We start from the raw sequence: 14,366 nt of genomic DNA on the forward strand, positions 1-14,366 counted from the left end.
ATAAATAGGAGGATAGCTAGCAAATGTCACTTTCTGTGCCATATGCATCTATTGGCAGTAAGACCTTAAGGAATAGGGCAACCTGAATTTATTGGCAATAAGGACTGGTAGGTTCACCTATGCTATCATTTCATATGTCCTGCTTCTCACTTCCACTGTCAACCTGGTAGTGATCGTTTCGGATTCTGTTGCTTTAGCACATTTCAATCTCTTATCACTTGAATCTAATACAGCACCCGGAGTTGAATAGCTCAGTATTTAGCTTCCTGAGCATCGAAAGAATGGGCTGTTCATATAAGGTGTGTACACAATGTACAAACACCTATAGGACTAGAAGAGTGACACTTGTATAAGGGACATCTAACAACATATTTATCCCATCTATTAGGTTTTCATACATATGACAGTAGTCATTTACACAATATATACACCTATATACACATAAATTCATAAATACACAATTTTTCATCTTCTAGTCCAACACTTAACAGCTAAATTGCACTGCTATATTGTCCCCAAACAGAACTTTATAGGCTGGACTTCCTTCTCTCTCTCTCTCTCTCTCTCTCTCTCTCTCTCTGTGTTTTTTTTTTTTTTTGTATAGAAAGGCAAGCTTAAAACTTGAAAATTACATTACATTACAAACAGGCTGGTCTTCCCTTAGTTTGTCGGACCACCACGTATTAGCTCTGTCTTCAATATGGACTCCTTTGTGTTAAACATTAACCGACATGATCGGGGCCTAACTTTCTGTTTTTCTTTTCTTGCTTGTATGTGAAAAATAAAAATTGATACCAACCAGTAGGTATGGTTTGGTGGTTGGGGACTGAAATTCTTAGGTTCAAACTTATGATCCCATTATTTATCCAATAGAAGTGGAAGCTCATAATGGTAACATGTTCAGATTTTACTCCCTTCAATGCTGATGGCTTTTAGGTCAAAAGCAGAGAAGAAAACGATTAAATTTAATAAGCAAATCAAGAGAGGGGTTTGTGCGCATGAGGTTAAAACGGAGACACGCTGGGGTGAAAGTAAAACTTATGTATATGTAAGACAAGGTGTTAGGAAAGGGACATAATCTAACAAGGATAGTTCTAAAAGGGACAGAACCAGGAGCATTATTACGCTGCTTTCTAGCTTTACCTTCATTTGTCTGCAGCAAGGAACAATATAATACCGTTATTTTTTTTAACCAAAAGAAAAACTGGGAAAGGCAGTTTACAAAAGTAAACTCGGTCACGTCATAACACAGATGGCTGTTTTCTAACTGAAAAGTTGAAAATACATCCCCTCGATTTACGAGGGATTTAGGTGGGTCTAAAATATAATATTCCCTTTTTTCAATTCTGTACCATAATATCTGTAGCTTCAGACTGTAGATGCTTGCATGATGATTTTTTTCCCAAGGAAAATACTCGCGTGGTGGCATTAGCTGGCTGCATCAAATGTACGGATTTTTCCTCTGCCTGTGATTCTCATACATCATTTCTTACTGCCAGAGGTTGTTATCTTTGTGTACTCAAAAACAAACCTGACCCTTCTGTCTTTTGCTTTCTCTCTGAATGAAACAACGTTTTATAGCCATGTGATTTCCTTTCTCATTTCCCTTTCCCAAAATTAACGTCGTCCACTTGGTGTTATCCTTCTTTCTCCCTAAAACACTTTCTAATTTAGACGGTCACGCTGAAGAGTAAATACTCTATACTTTTCTAAGGTCTTACAGGTGGGAGTGTCCTGGAGATTTCCCAATTCTAACTTATTTTCAAAGGGGATTTTTAGGGCATCCACTGGGCTAATATATTAAGGATTTTTCATCTGATGTGCTTCCTTGCGGAATCAAAACCAAATTCATTAAAAAAGGTGCTAGTGGCAAAGGAGAGAACAAATCTTGTTAGTTTGAATTTGGAATTTGTTCTCAATCGCAGGCGTTTATTATCTTGTTTCATTTGGGAACTGTGTCAGAACTCAGAAACACAAGCTGGATAAGTAACCAACTGTTACAACATATGTTTGAATCATGTTTCAGTGGCATTAGGCAAAAGGAATATGTGTAGGGCAAGGATGATGTTTACAAGGGCAAGATATATTAATTCGTTAAACTAGGTGGGGCACCTTGCCTGAAGCATAAACAAGTTGTGCAGCTGTGGTAGGGCTGAGTTGATGCAACGTAGGGCTTTGAGACACTGAGGGGTGTGTGGCACTATCTGTTTAAATGTGAAGTGAGGGAAAAAAACAAATGGCATGATACGTGGCAGTTCTTGATTTGACATGACTGTGTAGGGAAAGAAGATATTGCAGCATTTGAATCGGCAATGACAACCTTAATTGCGTGGAAGAAAGCTCCATATTATGTTGGTATCTTATTGCACCTTCCTCTCCTGCTACAGAGGATACCAGCCCATCATTGTTTTTTCCTTAGGTTAGCACTTGATGTACTTCTCTGCACACAAGTTACTGAACTATGCGAATTATATGCTAGGCTAAAGCTGTATGCTCAATATGTACGAACTTTCTACTTTTTGTTGCAACAAAAAAGAAAAATTAAATTGGAGATCTGGGGATTTTGGCACTGGTAACATCTAATGTCTTATTTGAGGGATAATGGTTTCTTTTTATCTTTTTCTCATTACTAAAGCATGCGCAATCGCATGCCTTGATTAATATATAGTGAACTTGAGCTTTTACTTTGTCCTTTTGATAATAATGAAGTGTGCATTTTCTTGGCCATTGGTGTATTTAAATTAAACAAGACACATTGTTACTATTCTCATAATTAAAAGTTCATGGGAGATCTTGTAAAGGCAAACTGTTTTTCCATATTGATTTGGCATTGAGTAGCAAATCTGATTCGATCGTAACTCCACTAGTCTTCTATTTAATCCAAGGTCAAAAAGTTATCTCATTTAGAAGCATTATGAAAGCATATTAGGTTTGCCAAATATAGAAAGACAAGTGGATATGCATATCCCCAGCATGGCCATAAACAAATATAGAATATTATCATGTGGGGTTGATGACTTGACGGAAGTAATTGTTTAAAGGACCAAGTGATCCCAAGTAGGAGATTTGTGATATGGCGGGAGGGAGATTTGCCACCAAATGTTATGTGCATATCCCTTTGTTTGCTCTCATAGCTTCTCTACTCTCAGCCATCTAAATACTTTTGAAGTTTTTAAAATTAGCTTCTTCTGTTTGCCATTAAAACATGCATGGCTAGGAGGAAAATAAAATTATGTGTGAGAATTGGAGCCAATTATTGTCAATTATTTCCTTGGCTTTTGGTTTGGACTGGTCTATGATAGAATTCAATTATTCGATATCTCTATTAAAGCCAGAATTTCTTTTCAACACACTTTTTGATTATTTTAGTCTAAGATTGAAGCATGCTTCGTAGTGGTCTATTAATCATATTGGATGTGTTCTTCGTTGTCTTCATATATTTTGTTAGATACCTTCAATTAATTACCAATAGCCTAGGCTAGCCACCTACTTTGAAATTTAAACGTTTGACTAGGCTTTTTGAGCTTTCAATTGAAAAAACGATTTGATGGATCAATTATCGCAGCTTCAATTTCCTGATATTCCATTGGTGGGAAAACAGAATATTGATCCAAAAATTCTTGCCCTCTTTCCCCTTTTCGATGTATGATGGTGTTTTGTTTTATTGATCTTACAAGTAATCTGTTTCATTCACTTTTGAATATCAAATGACTGGCCAGTTTTGTCCAAGGGATATGTACTTATCTGTGTATGTTCAAGCGCATGCTTTGTCACCTGAGTTTTTAATAACAGCCAAGGAGTTCAAGATATTTAATCAAATTGGGAAGGAATAATTTACATTTGTCTTTTTATCAGTTCATCGTTGTTGCAGCAGGTACTTTGATAATAAGATCTTGAATACACCAACCACTTCGAAGTGAGATACTGCAATATTTTTTTTTAAAAGATTGATCTCAGACACCGCCCTAAAAAATATCAATGTTCAAATTTGTTAGCTTCTCAGTCAATTAGGTCTTAATATGACAAATAAAGATCATAATTATTAGAATGTTTACCTACGCAGACTTAGAGCTCTGTAGTGATGAATAAGTGATCATCTTGGAATGGTCTCAAAACTTAAAATAAATGCTCTACACAATTAGCATCTAATCTAATTAATAACTAATAATGTATTAATGTCCAATTATGGACTTGAATATTAAAATCTCAAAGTGAAAAAGAAAGGAAGCAGATGTGCTGCTACTTTTTTCTGGTCTGCAACAAAAGCAAACGATACAGATTCGGCCAAATGTTACACACAAACAAACACACAGATATACTGTTATAGGATAGTGAACATGCAGGGTGGCAGCTTTTATTGGATTAATTAAATGAATCTTTAGCAAATATGAAAAAAATTGCAAGCAATTTACCACACCTGATGCTGCAGCCAGAGTTAGACGCAGGCTTTATCATAATTGGACAATAGTGGTCATTTTCGAAAACTCCAGGCCACTCACTTGATTGCATATTCTAGTTTGTCCTTTTCTCTTTTAGATTTTGCAGAGAAAAATTTTGCTGGCCACATCAGCCTCGTGACATGATTCTCTATCTTTCTTAAAGTTCCCCTTTCCCCTCCCAGGACTCTCCCCTCTTCTTATCTGATATATTCTGAAGAATTGCTCCCAGATAAGTTAAACCTGAAAAACATGTATATACTATAACCATTAAGTCCCTAATCATTATTACAGATATGATCCTACTTACATGTTAGGAATCCTCTGAAAGCCACACACTCTTACACTTAAATAGGAAGCACTTGTGTGTGCACCCATATTCCATATCATCCCGGATGGCTATTTTACTGGTGTTTGAGGCTTGTAATTTAACATGAGAGCCCGTCTGACTAGGACATGAAATTGAGTCTTTTTCTGTATTAAATACTGATATTAAATAAAAATGCCATATTTCATGAGGAGGGGTGGGGGAGTTTAGAGGGGTGATAAATAGAGTGGGACCCATGGTCCCAAAGTGTCTTGGGAGTATTAGGACAATATTAAGAGAGGGAGGGTTTTGAGTGTTGGGTCATCCACGGCATATTTCCCCACCGTCTGCCTCTTGCCATACACTAACACTAACCCTTTTAAACTTGTTCCCATGTGCTCTTCCCTCCTCCACCAACATTCCAATACCTCTCAACCTCCTTTCTGCTCCCCCTTCCCTTCCCTTCTCTTCCATACAAACAACAAAATATTTTCCTGTATATACAATTATTACTTGCATATATAGAGCCTGTTACCTCATCTCTGAGCTTTCATTTTATCTGCTTCTTCTTACCCTATTAATGCCTCATCATTCATGGACTTGTCTCTGATATGGGTCAACCTGATGTTTGTATCTGTTTTGCTTTCTTCAGTTACAGTTGTTGGTAATTATTATGTGGTTCTATTTTAGTGTTTTCTTTATGCACAACTAAATTGTTAGCCTAGGTAGCTAGAAATTTATAATTTTTAGGCCATAGCTTCTGTGCTAATCAAAAGTTGTATATCTATATATATAGAGACTGCGTTCTGCTCTGTGAGTTCTGCTTATTTGGCTTATTCATTGACAATTATTGATGATTTGACTCAACAGGTTGTGTTTTTTTTTTTTTTTTTTTACATATATCTCCATGTGTAAACATATTCCTGTGATCATTTGTCGTGGAATCTCAAGTATTAATTTATTCATTTGATATCCATACATGTCCTTTTGGAAAGTCATTCTGATAAGTTTTTTTTATTCCTGGAAAAAAAAAATCTGCGCGAAAACATGTAGAGCTCACTTTAGCTTCAAAACATTAAAGCTGCTATATGTATATTCCCAAAAGCTGCTATAATGGTTATATATAATGTGGAAGAGTTAATTACACTTAAAGGTATGTTTAGTCATGTGACACGTCTCTTAATCTCACAAACCTTACGTAAAAAATACAGCTCCTACATATTTTCTCTTAATTGCAATATATATATATATATATATATATATAGGAAAAGGGCAAAATTTAAATTTCCAGTACTAAGCCAAGTGATTATAGAAATAATGGGTTTGGAAGCTTTTTATTATATTGCAGGCTGTAAGCAACACTTCATGATCCATGCGACTTCTAGCATATATGATTCAATTAATGCCATAGATATTTAAAACACTAATCACGGGGTATCAAATTATAGTATTTATTTACTGAATGAAGTTTTTTTTAAAAAAAAAAACAATGGACACCTCATGCTTCTCTGGTATCCTACATTCACGTTATAATTTTGAAGGGATATATATATATATATATATATATATATCATTTCAAGTAGCAATCTTCACACCCATCATTACTTAAGGTCTATACTCTATATATATAACATAATTATATATATATATATTCAAGGAATCTTACAGTTCAATTTTTATTATTAAAATTTTTGATACATTGCAATGTGACAGCATATTTTATTTACCTCCATCAAGTGTATTAAAAGGGAACATTCTTACATTTGTGCCTGCCGTATGTAATGTAATGCCCTTGCTTCCAGAAATGTCATTATTTTCAAGAATGGTGTCATGACTGCAGAACTAACACATGTATTAATAAATTGCATGATTAATTGCCTTGTAAAAAATATGGTTATAAAGAATTTAATTTAGATTGGAGATGTATGAAAGTAAAATAATCATTTTCAGTTACGTGGCACACAGTGCACTCTAAAAAAAAAAAATTTTATGTTCGTTAGGAAATTTAAATCTTGTGGATGGAAAATTGATTTGAGATTGATGAATTTGATGTTGGATTTACCCTTCTTGTCCTATTTATAAAGTAAAGAGATAATGTTTTTTTTGTCTTATTTCTAAGTCATCTCATTAAATTTTTAATATGAATGTACTATTTTATTTTTTATTTATTATAGTATAAATGATTATTTTTTAAAAGATGTATATATTAAACAGGGGTAAAGTTGAAAAGTTAGTATATTTTGAATAAGAGTTAATGTAATTTAAGTTTTATTTTTGCCTATGTAAAATATGTTGGAAATACCTTATAAATAGGACTAGAGAAGTATGATACATTTAACTTTTTAACATGGATTCTATGTTAAGATATCTTTTTGGATCTTATTATAAGTTACTCTTCTAATCATATTTATAAGATAGAGAGAGAATTTTTTTGTCCTATTTATAAATAACTTCATTAAATTTTTAATATGAATGTATTATTTTGTCCTTCACTATTATAGTATAGATAGCTTCTTCTTTTTTTTTTGAAAAATGTATATATTAAATGGGAGTAAAGTTAAAAATTGTTTTATTTTAACGAAAAGTTAATGCAATTTAAAATTTTTCTTAGTCTGTATGAAATATATGTTGAAAATGTCTACTAACAAGGATCAAGGAATATTTTTAACATATTTTTTACAATAATTAAAAAATCCTTAAAACTCAATAATCTTATCTGAAAAATTAATATGTTTTCAATTTTATACCTATTAAATATATATTTTAAAAATTCAACAAAATACATCAATATTTAATGAGAGGTAGAATGATTTGTAATTAAAAAAAAATCAATGGCACACTTTATGGTTAGAACAAATTTTTTTTCCTTTTTTCTGCCTAGTAAATAAAACCGAAGGGAATATCAAGCTTGGTAAGGTTTTTATGACCATATCAAGGGATGTGGTCCATAATTATTGCAAAATACCAAAGTTTATAATTACAATTACTAATTATTGGCAAAAAAAATAATTACAATTACTAATAATGAAACGTAGATACATGGTCAAAAAGAAAATAATGAAACGTATATCCTCCAACAAAATCATGTAGCTGTATTAAATACTCTTCTGATCCTAAATATAAAACCTTTATACTAGTGTCTATAAGGGTTTTATATTTAGGACCAAAAGAGTATTAGAATAAATATTACTCCTCTTTAATAAAGGATATAATTATTGGGTTGATTTTAGTTATAAATATAAGACATATTTTTCATATTTAATCAGTTTTTTTTAAATTGCCCTGATGGATACTCCCTTAACTATAATTAAGTTGGAGAGAAAGGGAGAATATTAAGAAAAATGATTATGATGTTTTAAGAAAAATATATCATATTTATAATTATAACTTATCTAAATTTTTTAATCTAATCAAATTAGTTAAATATACAGATCGAAGGAGTATTGAATATGGATGAATCACTAGACGTATCTGGTGATTAAGCATACATAAAGGGTTTCTACTCTCTACGCAATTACTACAATTTATTAGATTCATGAATAATGTAAGAAAATGAAGAGTTATGATACTTGAGTCATGAAGGGTATAAATAAGGCTCCTGCTTGGTCCTTCTTCTCAGCACTCAGCCAAGTTTGTGAGACTCCTATCATTCCACAAACATTTTAAAAGAAGAAATTTAAGGTAATATATTTTTCTTCTATTTTTTATTTTGAACTGTATATTTTTGTTTATTTTCCTATAGCAATTAGAATTAATTCTAAATCAAAGATATCATGTGTATCACTATCTCTTTATAATCGTATACTTTTGTTTGTGTAATTTTAATCATTCACAAATATCTAAGTATAACATTTTTCTAATTTTAAGAGATGAAATTGAAACATTTGGCGGTGTAGTGTGAATCTTGAATCTTGAATCTTGATATTCATAGTCATGTAGAACATAGTTTAGTTTAAATTTAATTATAGTTTTAAAAAAAGACATTCTTCGCATAGTTTAAAATTTATAATAAAATGTATTATTTATAAACCATAAACTTATTTTTTAAATTTGATGCCATACAATTAAGAAATAGGTATGAACAAATAGGTATTGAAAAAGTCAATTTTTACTTCTTCTTTTTTCCCCCCATGACTCACGTCCTCATTTGAAACTCGTAATCTCACATCTAAAAAAATCGTAAAAAACATTGCTAGATGCGATTTGGATTACAAAATCTGTTACTCATTGCGCGTTGTAAAATGAAGGTGCTAATAATGGGTCATTAATAAGGATTTATTATTTTATGCCAAAAGTAACAATGCATATTTTTTAACATATTAAGCAAATGCTGAGGATCAGCGTGATCAGAAAAGATTAGTTGCCAATATATAACTGCATATTAAGCAATAACTGGTCATTAGCTCGTTAATATCAAAAATATAAACTATACCAATGGATTAAAGACTCCCCATTAAAACGATAAAAAAATATGTTGCTAATAATATATATATTTATTTAAATTTTTTATATACATTGTAAGAGTATTGAATATACTAATTACAAAGTAAAAGTATTGAATATACTGATTTTAAAAAGGCTAGGTTGCCTCCAATATTCTGAGGAATTTTTTTAGCAACACTCAATAACATAAATTAAATCTGTGATTCATCTGGCACTCAATAACATTCTCCCAATAACATTCAATATTATAAAATATTTTTTCGTAGGTTTTTTGTGAATCTAAAATTTTAAAGTAGTTTTTAATAGCACTTAATATTTTAAGCTTAGGATGTTCATTACTGCTAAAAAACTTTAAGAGTAAATTTGCATAAAAAATACTTTGGCAAGGTATTACCACAAATTAATACTGAAAAAATGTTCCACATGATGCTGATGCATCATAACCTATTATAAAATAGGGTAATTAGTAATTCTATTCCTTATTTTATTTTGAACTTTAAAACTTTATTTCATTCTTACCGGAAAAAAACCTCAGGAATAATATCAAAAAGGTTGACAGACATGTGATTATTTATGAGTGTGTAATAAATATTTGTTGGACAATTTTTCTTGACAAAAAATTATTTGATGGATGGACATGAAAATAATATCTGAGGAGGGCAAAATGGTGATTGAGAGATGAAAAATTGAAAATGAAAAAAGGGATGCCGCTGGTTGACCCTTAGCGGCCCCTACGCCGTTGGTCGTGCTTAGTCCCTTCCCCCCTCCCTCTCTCTGTGAGTGTCTGTCTCTGTTATATTTAAAAGGCCAAGCTCCTAATACACTAACCAACACACGAAACACAGCAGGAAACAAGCGAAAGGAACACAGAAAAGGAGAATGGAGGAAGTAGTGTGGTGGATTATGAAGCCTCTATTCTTGTGGCTGATCGGACTTGTGTTAATGGTGAAGCTTGGAGTATCACTGTGGTGGCGACCTTTCAAAATCCAGGCTCATTTCTCCCGCCAAGGAATCAGAGGCCCTCCTTATCGTTTCTTCATTGGAAACGTCCATGAAGTCGTCTCTATGATGCTCAAAGCTTCCTCTCAGCCTATCTTCCCTTTCTCTCACAATATCCTCCCCAGAGTCCTCTCCTTCTACCATCACTGGAAGAAGCTTTACGGTATACATATATATAAATATATATCATATCTTGTTTCTCTCTGCATCATCATTCATATGCATTTTCATCATGTTCCCTTTTTTAGCTTGTTCTTTCATTTTCAGAATTTGATGAGACTTTTCATCATCGGCTCATTTCTGGAGTTAATAGGGGTCCGGCCTCTTGGTGGTGCTTTCCTTTTGCTAACTTTTTCAGGCTTTTGATGCAATATCATGTTCAGCTCCACTTTCTCTCTTAACTTGATCAGTTTTTTTTGGGGGGGGGGGGAATGAAAAAAAAGGGTAACATTTGCAGTTATTGCAGCGGGTTCATTTTAGGTTCTCTCAGACCCAGACACACATTATACAAGTCTCTCAACTTGGTGTTATTGGCATTGTCGTGTGGGATCGAATTCAATTCTTGACAACGTAGTTGTTTGTGTTTGGTAACAGTTTTAAAAACTTGACTTGTCTTCTTCCCAACCCTCCTCTCTCTCAGTGTGTCTCTGTGCTGTTTTGTAGGGTCTACACTATCCATGCCCCTTTCCTTCCCACTCTCTGAAACTAATGGCTGTCATGTTTCCTGCTCTTTTCCTCTTTTTGCCAACTTCCCACTTACTATTTCTGCCTCTCTAGTCTGCATCCTCCATCATTTACTTCTCCCATAGCTAAACATGCTTATAACCTCTCTTATTTTTACCAATTAATCTCTTGTTTAAGGTTTTGATTAAACTTTTGATCGTTCATTATTATGTTCCCCAGGTGCAACATTCCTGGTTTGGTTTGGACCCACGGTTCGTCTCGCAGTGTCTGATCCCGACCTTATCAGAGAAATATTCACCTCCAAATCAGAATTCTATGAGAAGAACGAAGCACCGCCACTTGTGAAGCAGCTTGAAGGCGATGGACTGCTTAGCCTCAAAGGAGAGAAATGGGCTCACCACCGGAAAATCATCTCCCCGACTTTCCACATGGAAAATCTCAAAGTAATTAACTACTGATTGAACTAAACTGTCAATAATTGACTCTATGTATCACAATAATCCTCATCAATGTGTGAGAGAAATCTGTGTGATCAACGGTGTGTTGTCCCGCCCTTTTTGTAGTTGTTGATACCGGTGATGGCGACCACCGTAGCAGACATGTCGGACAAGTGGTCGGAGATGTCGTTTGAGAGTGGCGGTGAAGTGGAAATCGAAGTCTCAGAGTGGTTTCAGACGTTAACGGAAGATGTCATCACCAGAACAGCCTTCGGGAGCAGCTACGAAGATGGCAAAGCCATCTTCAGACTCCAAGCTCAACAAATGGTCTTAGCCGCCGATGCCTTCCAAAAAGTTTTCATCCCAGGTTACAGGTAAACCGCCATAATATATATACCTCCATTAACTGCTTCTTTTACAAATGAATATACAAAGAACACAATTTCCAAAATTATTTTTGTGGTTCTGTACATATAGATTCATCCCGACGAGGAGGAATATAAGATCATGGAAGCTAGACAAGGAGATGAAGAGATCAGTAGTGAAGCTGATAGAGAAGCGACGGGCAAGAGAGAAGGAAGGGGAAGAGGAAGAAAAAGAAGCCGGAGGGGCGAAGGATTTGTTGGGGCTAATGATGAAGGCGGAGAGCGGGAAGGTGACGGTGGAGGACATGGTGGAGGAATGCAAGAGTTTCTTCTTCGCTGGGAAACACACGACATCGAACCTGCTGACGTGGACCACCATCCTCCTCGCTATGCATCCTCAGTGGCAGCTCCTCGCACGTGACGAGGTGCTTCGAGTATGTGGTTCCTCACGTGACCCGCCCTCCAAAGATCAGCTTCTCAAGCTCAAGACTGTAAGTTGATTTGACTTAACCAACATGCTTTACAAATTATCCATCGATCAACTAACAGGATTATGATTGCTAATTTTTTTTTATTATAATCAATTTAAACATACACACAAATATGTTAATACCAAATTTAGAATCTCTTTCAAACATGACAAGTAGTGTCATCACTTAAATAGTTCACTTGTTAATTAAATCAATATGTGTTGGTCATAAATTAGTGATGAAAATCAGTTTAGCAAGAAAAATTTCTTGCTAATAATTAGTAATATGTGTTAAGATAATTGGACCCTTTGTGTGTTATTTGTGTTTGCTGAAATCCCCACCTTGTGCTTTCTGGTACCCCTTCCTCTGGGGAACATGGTGTGCCACTTTTGTCCTTTTCATCAGCCACTCAACCAGACATCATGCCTCAGTTTTTTGTTTCATTCTTTTTCATTTCTTTTATTTTATATATATACACACACACTTCCATCCCCATTATCTAATTAATTCCTTATTATATGATTGCAGCCGATATGGGATTCTAATTTTATGTTTTCTTACTTGGGTTTGACTTCTTTTTGTTTTTTAAGCATATCCATCTGTGACAGTGAATAATGCTATTGATGATTATATATAAATGTGTTGACATTTTTACAAAAATGATCCAATATTATGTATATGTGGATGAGTCCGATTCAAACATCATCAAATCTAATTAGAATTTTTTTTCATTTTTCTATTCATAAAATTTGAATTCTCGTTTATATTTAAGAGAAACTGAATCTTGAAGGTATAGATAATTTGTGTGCTGTGAAAATCTTTTCTGAAGAAATGGGTTGAATCTTTGTGAGATGCTAACGTTCTATGTTTTTAGTTCGATCTTAAGTGGGGTTCTGATCTGATGCAGCTAAGCATGATTATCAACGAATCGTTAAGGTTGTACCCGCCAACAATTGCAACAATCAGACGAGCTAAAACAGACGTGGATTTGGGGTATATAAGATCCCGCGTGGGACCGAGCTTCTGATTCCAATCCTAGCCGTCCATCATGATCAAACAGTATGGGGCAACGACGTGAACGAATTCAATCCTGGCCGTTTCTCAGAGGGAGTGGCCCGCGCAGCAAAGCATCCAATGGCATTCATCCCGTTTGGCTTGGGTGTTCGCACATGTATCGGACAAAACCTCGCACTGCTGCAAACCAAGCTTGCTCTAGCCATCATACTACGGCGTTTTAGCTTCAGGTTGGCCCCACACTATCAACACGCTCCAACGGTTTTGATGCTTCTCTACCCTCAATACGGTGCGCCCATAATCTTCAAACCCTTGTCCAATCCTGATGAAGGGTCGTGATTCGACTGGCTATGATCCTTTGCATACGCTTCCAATGTATCTCCGTTTGTGTGGGGCACATATATAAATTTTTTTCGGGAAAAAAAAAATTAACTAAAGTCCAATTTTCAAGAGACAGAGTTCATCATCACGGTGATGGTCCCCTTTAGAAGAATTTAGGCTCCTAACGCAGTATATGTAAATGTCAATTAAAGTCGGGGGCCTGGAAAAGAATGAAAAGGATTATTATGGGGGTTAAATTACCGTGGTGACCTTCCCCAATTTGTTTAATGACCCGTGGAGCAGAGTGCGTGCTGTGAGGATTTTGGTTTGCTACTAACAACTAGCTAGTCATATAGCTTCTTCACCATTTTGTGTATATCTTGTGTAAATTTTCCTTTCATTTTTTAATTGAGATTTGTAATTTTATAATGCTTTCCTCTTTTTCCCTCTTTGATCTTGACTGTTTTGTCAGAGTATGTATTAGTAATTGCACCATTTTTTTTTTAATGTTTCTATATATCAATATGCTAACAACAATGTGAAGGAGGTTAAAGGTATGTAAGAATATTGAACCCCACAAAAATTCATAATGAAAATTCACATACGCGTCTATGAATATAATAAATAGAGTAATTTGATAAGCTATAAACAATTATATAGCATTTATATGGGTATATTATTTTATTGTACTGCTGAGAGATGTTTTTGGAAAATATCTTTATTTTGTAGGTCCATATAGGACCGTATTATATAGACTTCACTTTGACATTAAGTCAAATTGAGTGATTTTTTCTAGCGACTATTTTTTAAGTAATTTCAGAAGAAGATAACGTTAAAAATGAAACATCCGTTGAAAAACTAAAAGTGTCCAAAACTTTTAAAAGAATAAT

At 34.2% G+C, this 14,366-nt stretch overlaps 1 protein-coding gene across 1 annotated transcript; it reads left to right on the plus strand.

Annotated features, from left to right (window-relative positions):
- Positions 1 to 10,030: 10,030 nt before the first annotated feature.
- LOC114713408 (cytochrome P450 734A1-like) lies at positions 10,031 to 13,905 on the plus strand. Its single transcript, XM_028898045.1, is given in 6 exon segments — positions 10,031 to 10,348; positions 11,089 to 11,312; positions 11,433 to 11,680; positions 11,784 to 12,162; positions 13,049 to 13,133; positions 13,136 to 13,905. Coding segments are annotated over 6 exon segments (1,578 nt in total). The 5' UTR covers positions 10,031 to 10,065; the 3' UTR covers positions 13,495 to 13,905.
- The last annotated feature ends 461 nt before the right edge of the window (positions 13,906 to 14,366 follow it).

This window comes from Neltuma alba, unplaced genomic scaffold (assembly GCF_004799145.2).
Source record: "Neltuma alba isolate B1F8T4 unplaced genomic scaffold, ASM479914v2 tig00011424_pilon, whole genome shotgun sequence".
In the NCBI taxonomy this organism is placed as follows: Eukaryota; Viridiplantae; Streptophyta; class Magnoliopsida; order Fabales; family Fabaceae; genus Neltuma; species Neltuma alba.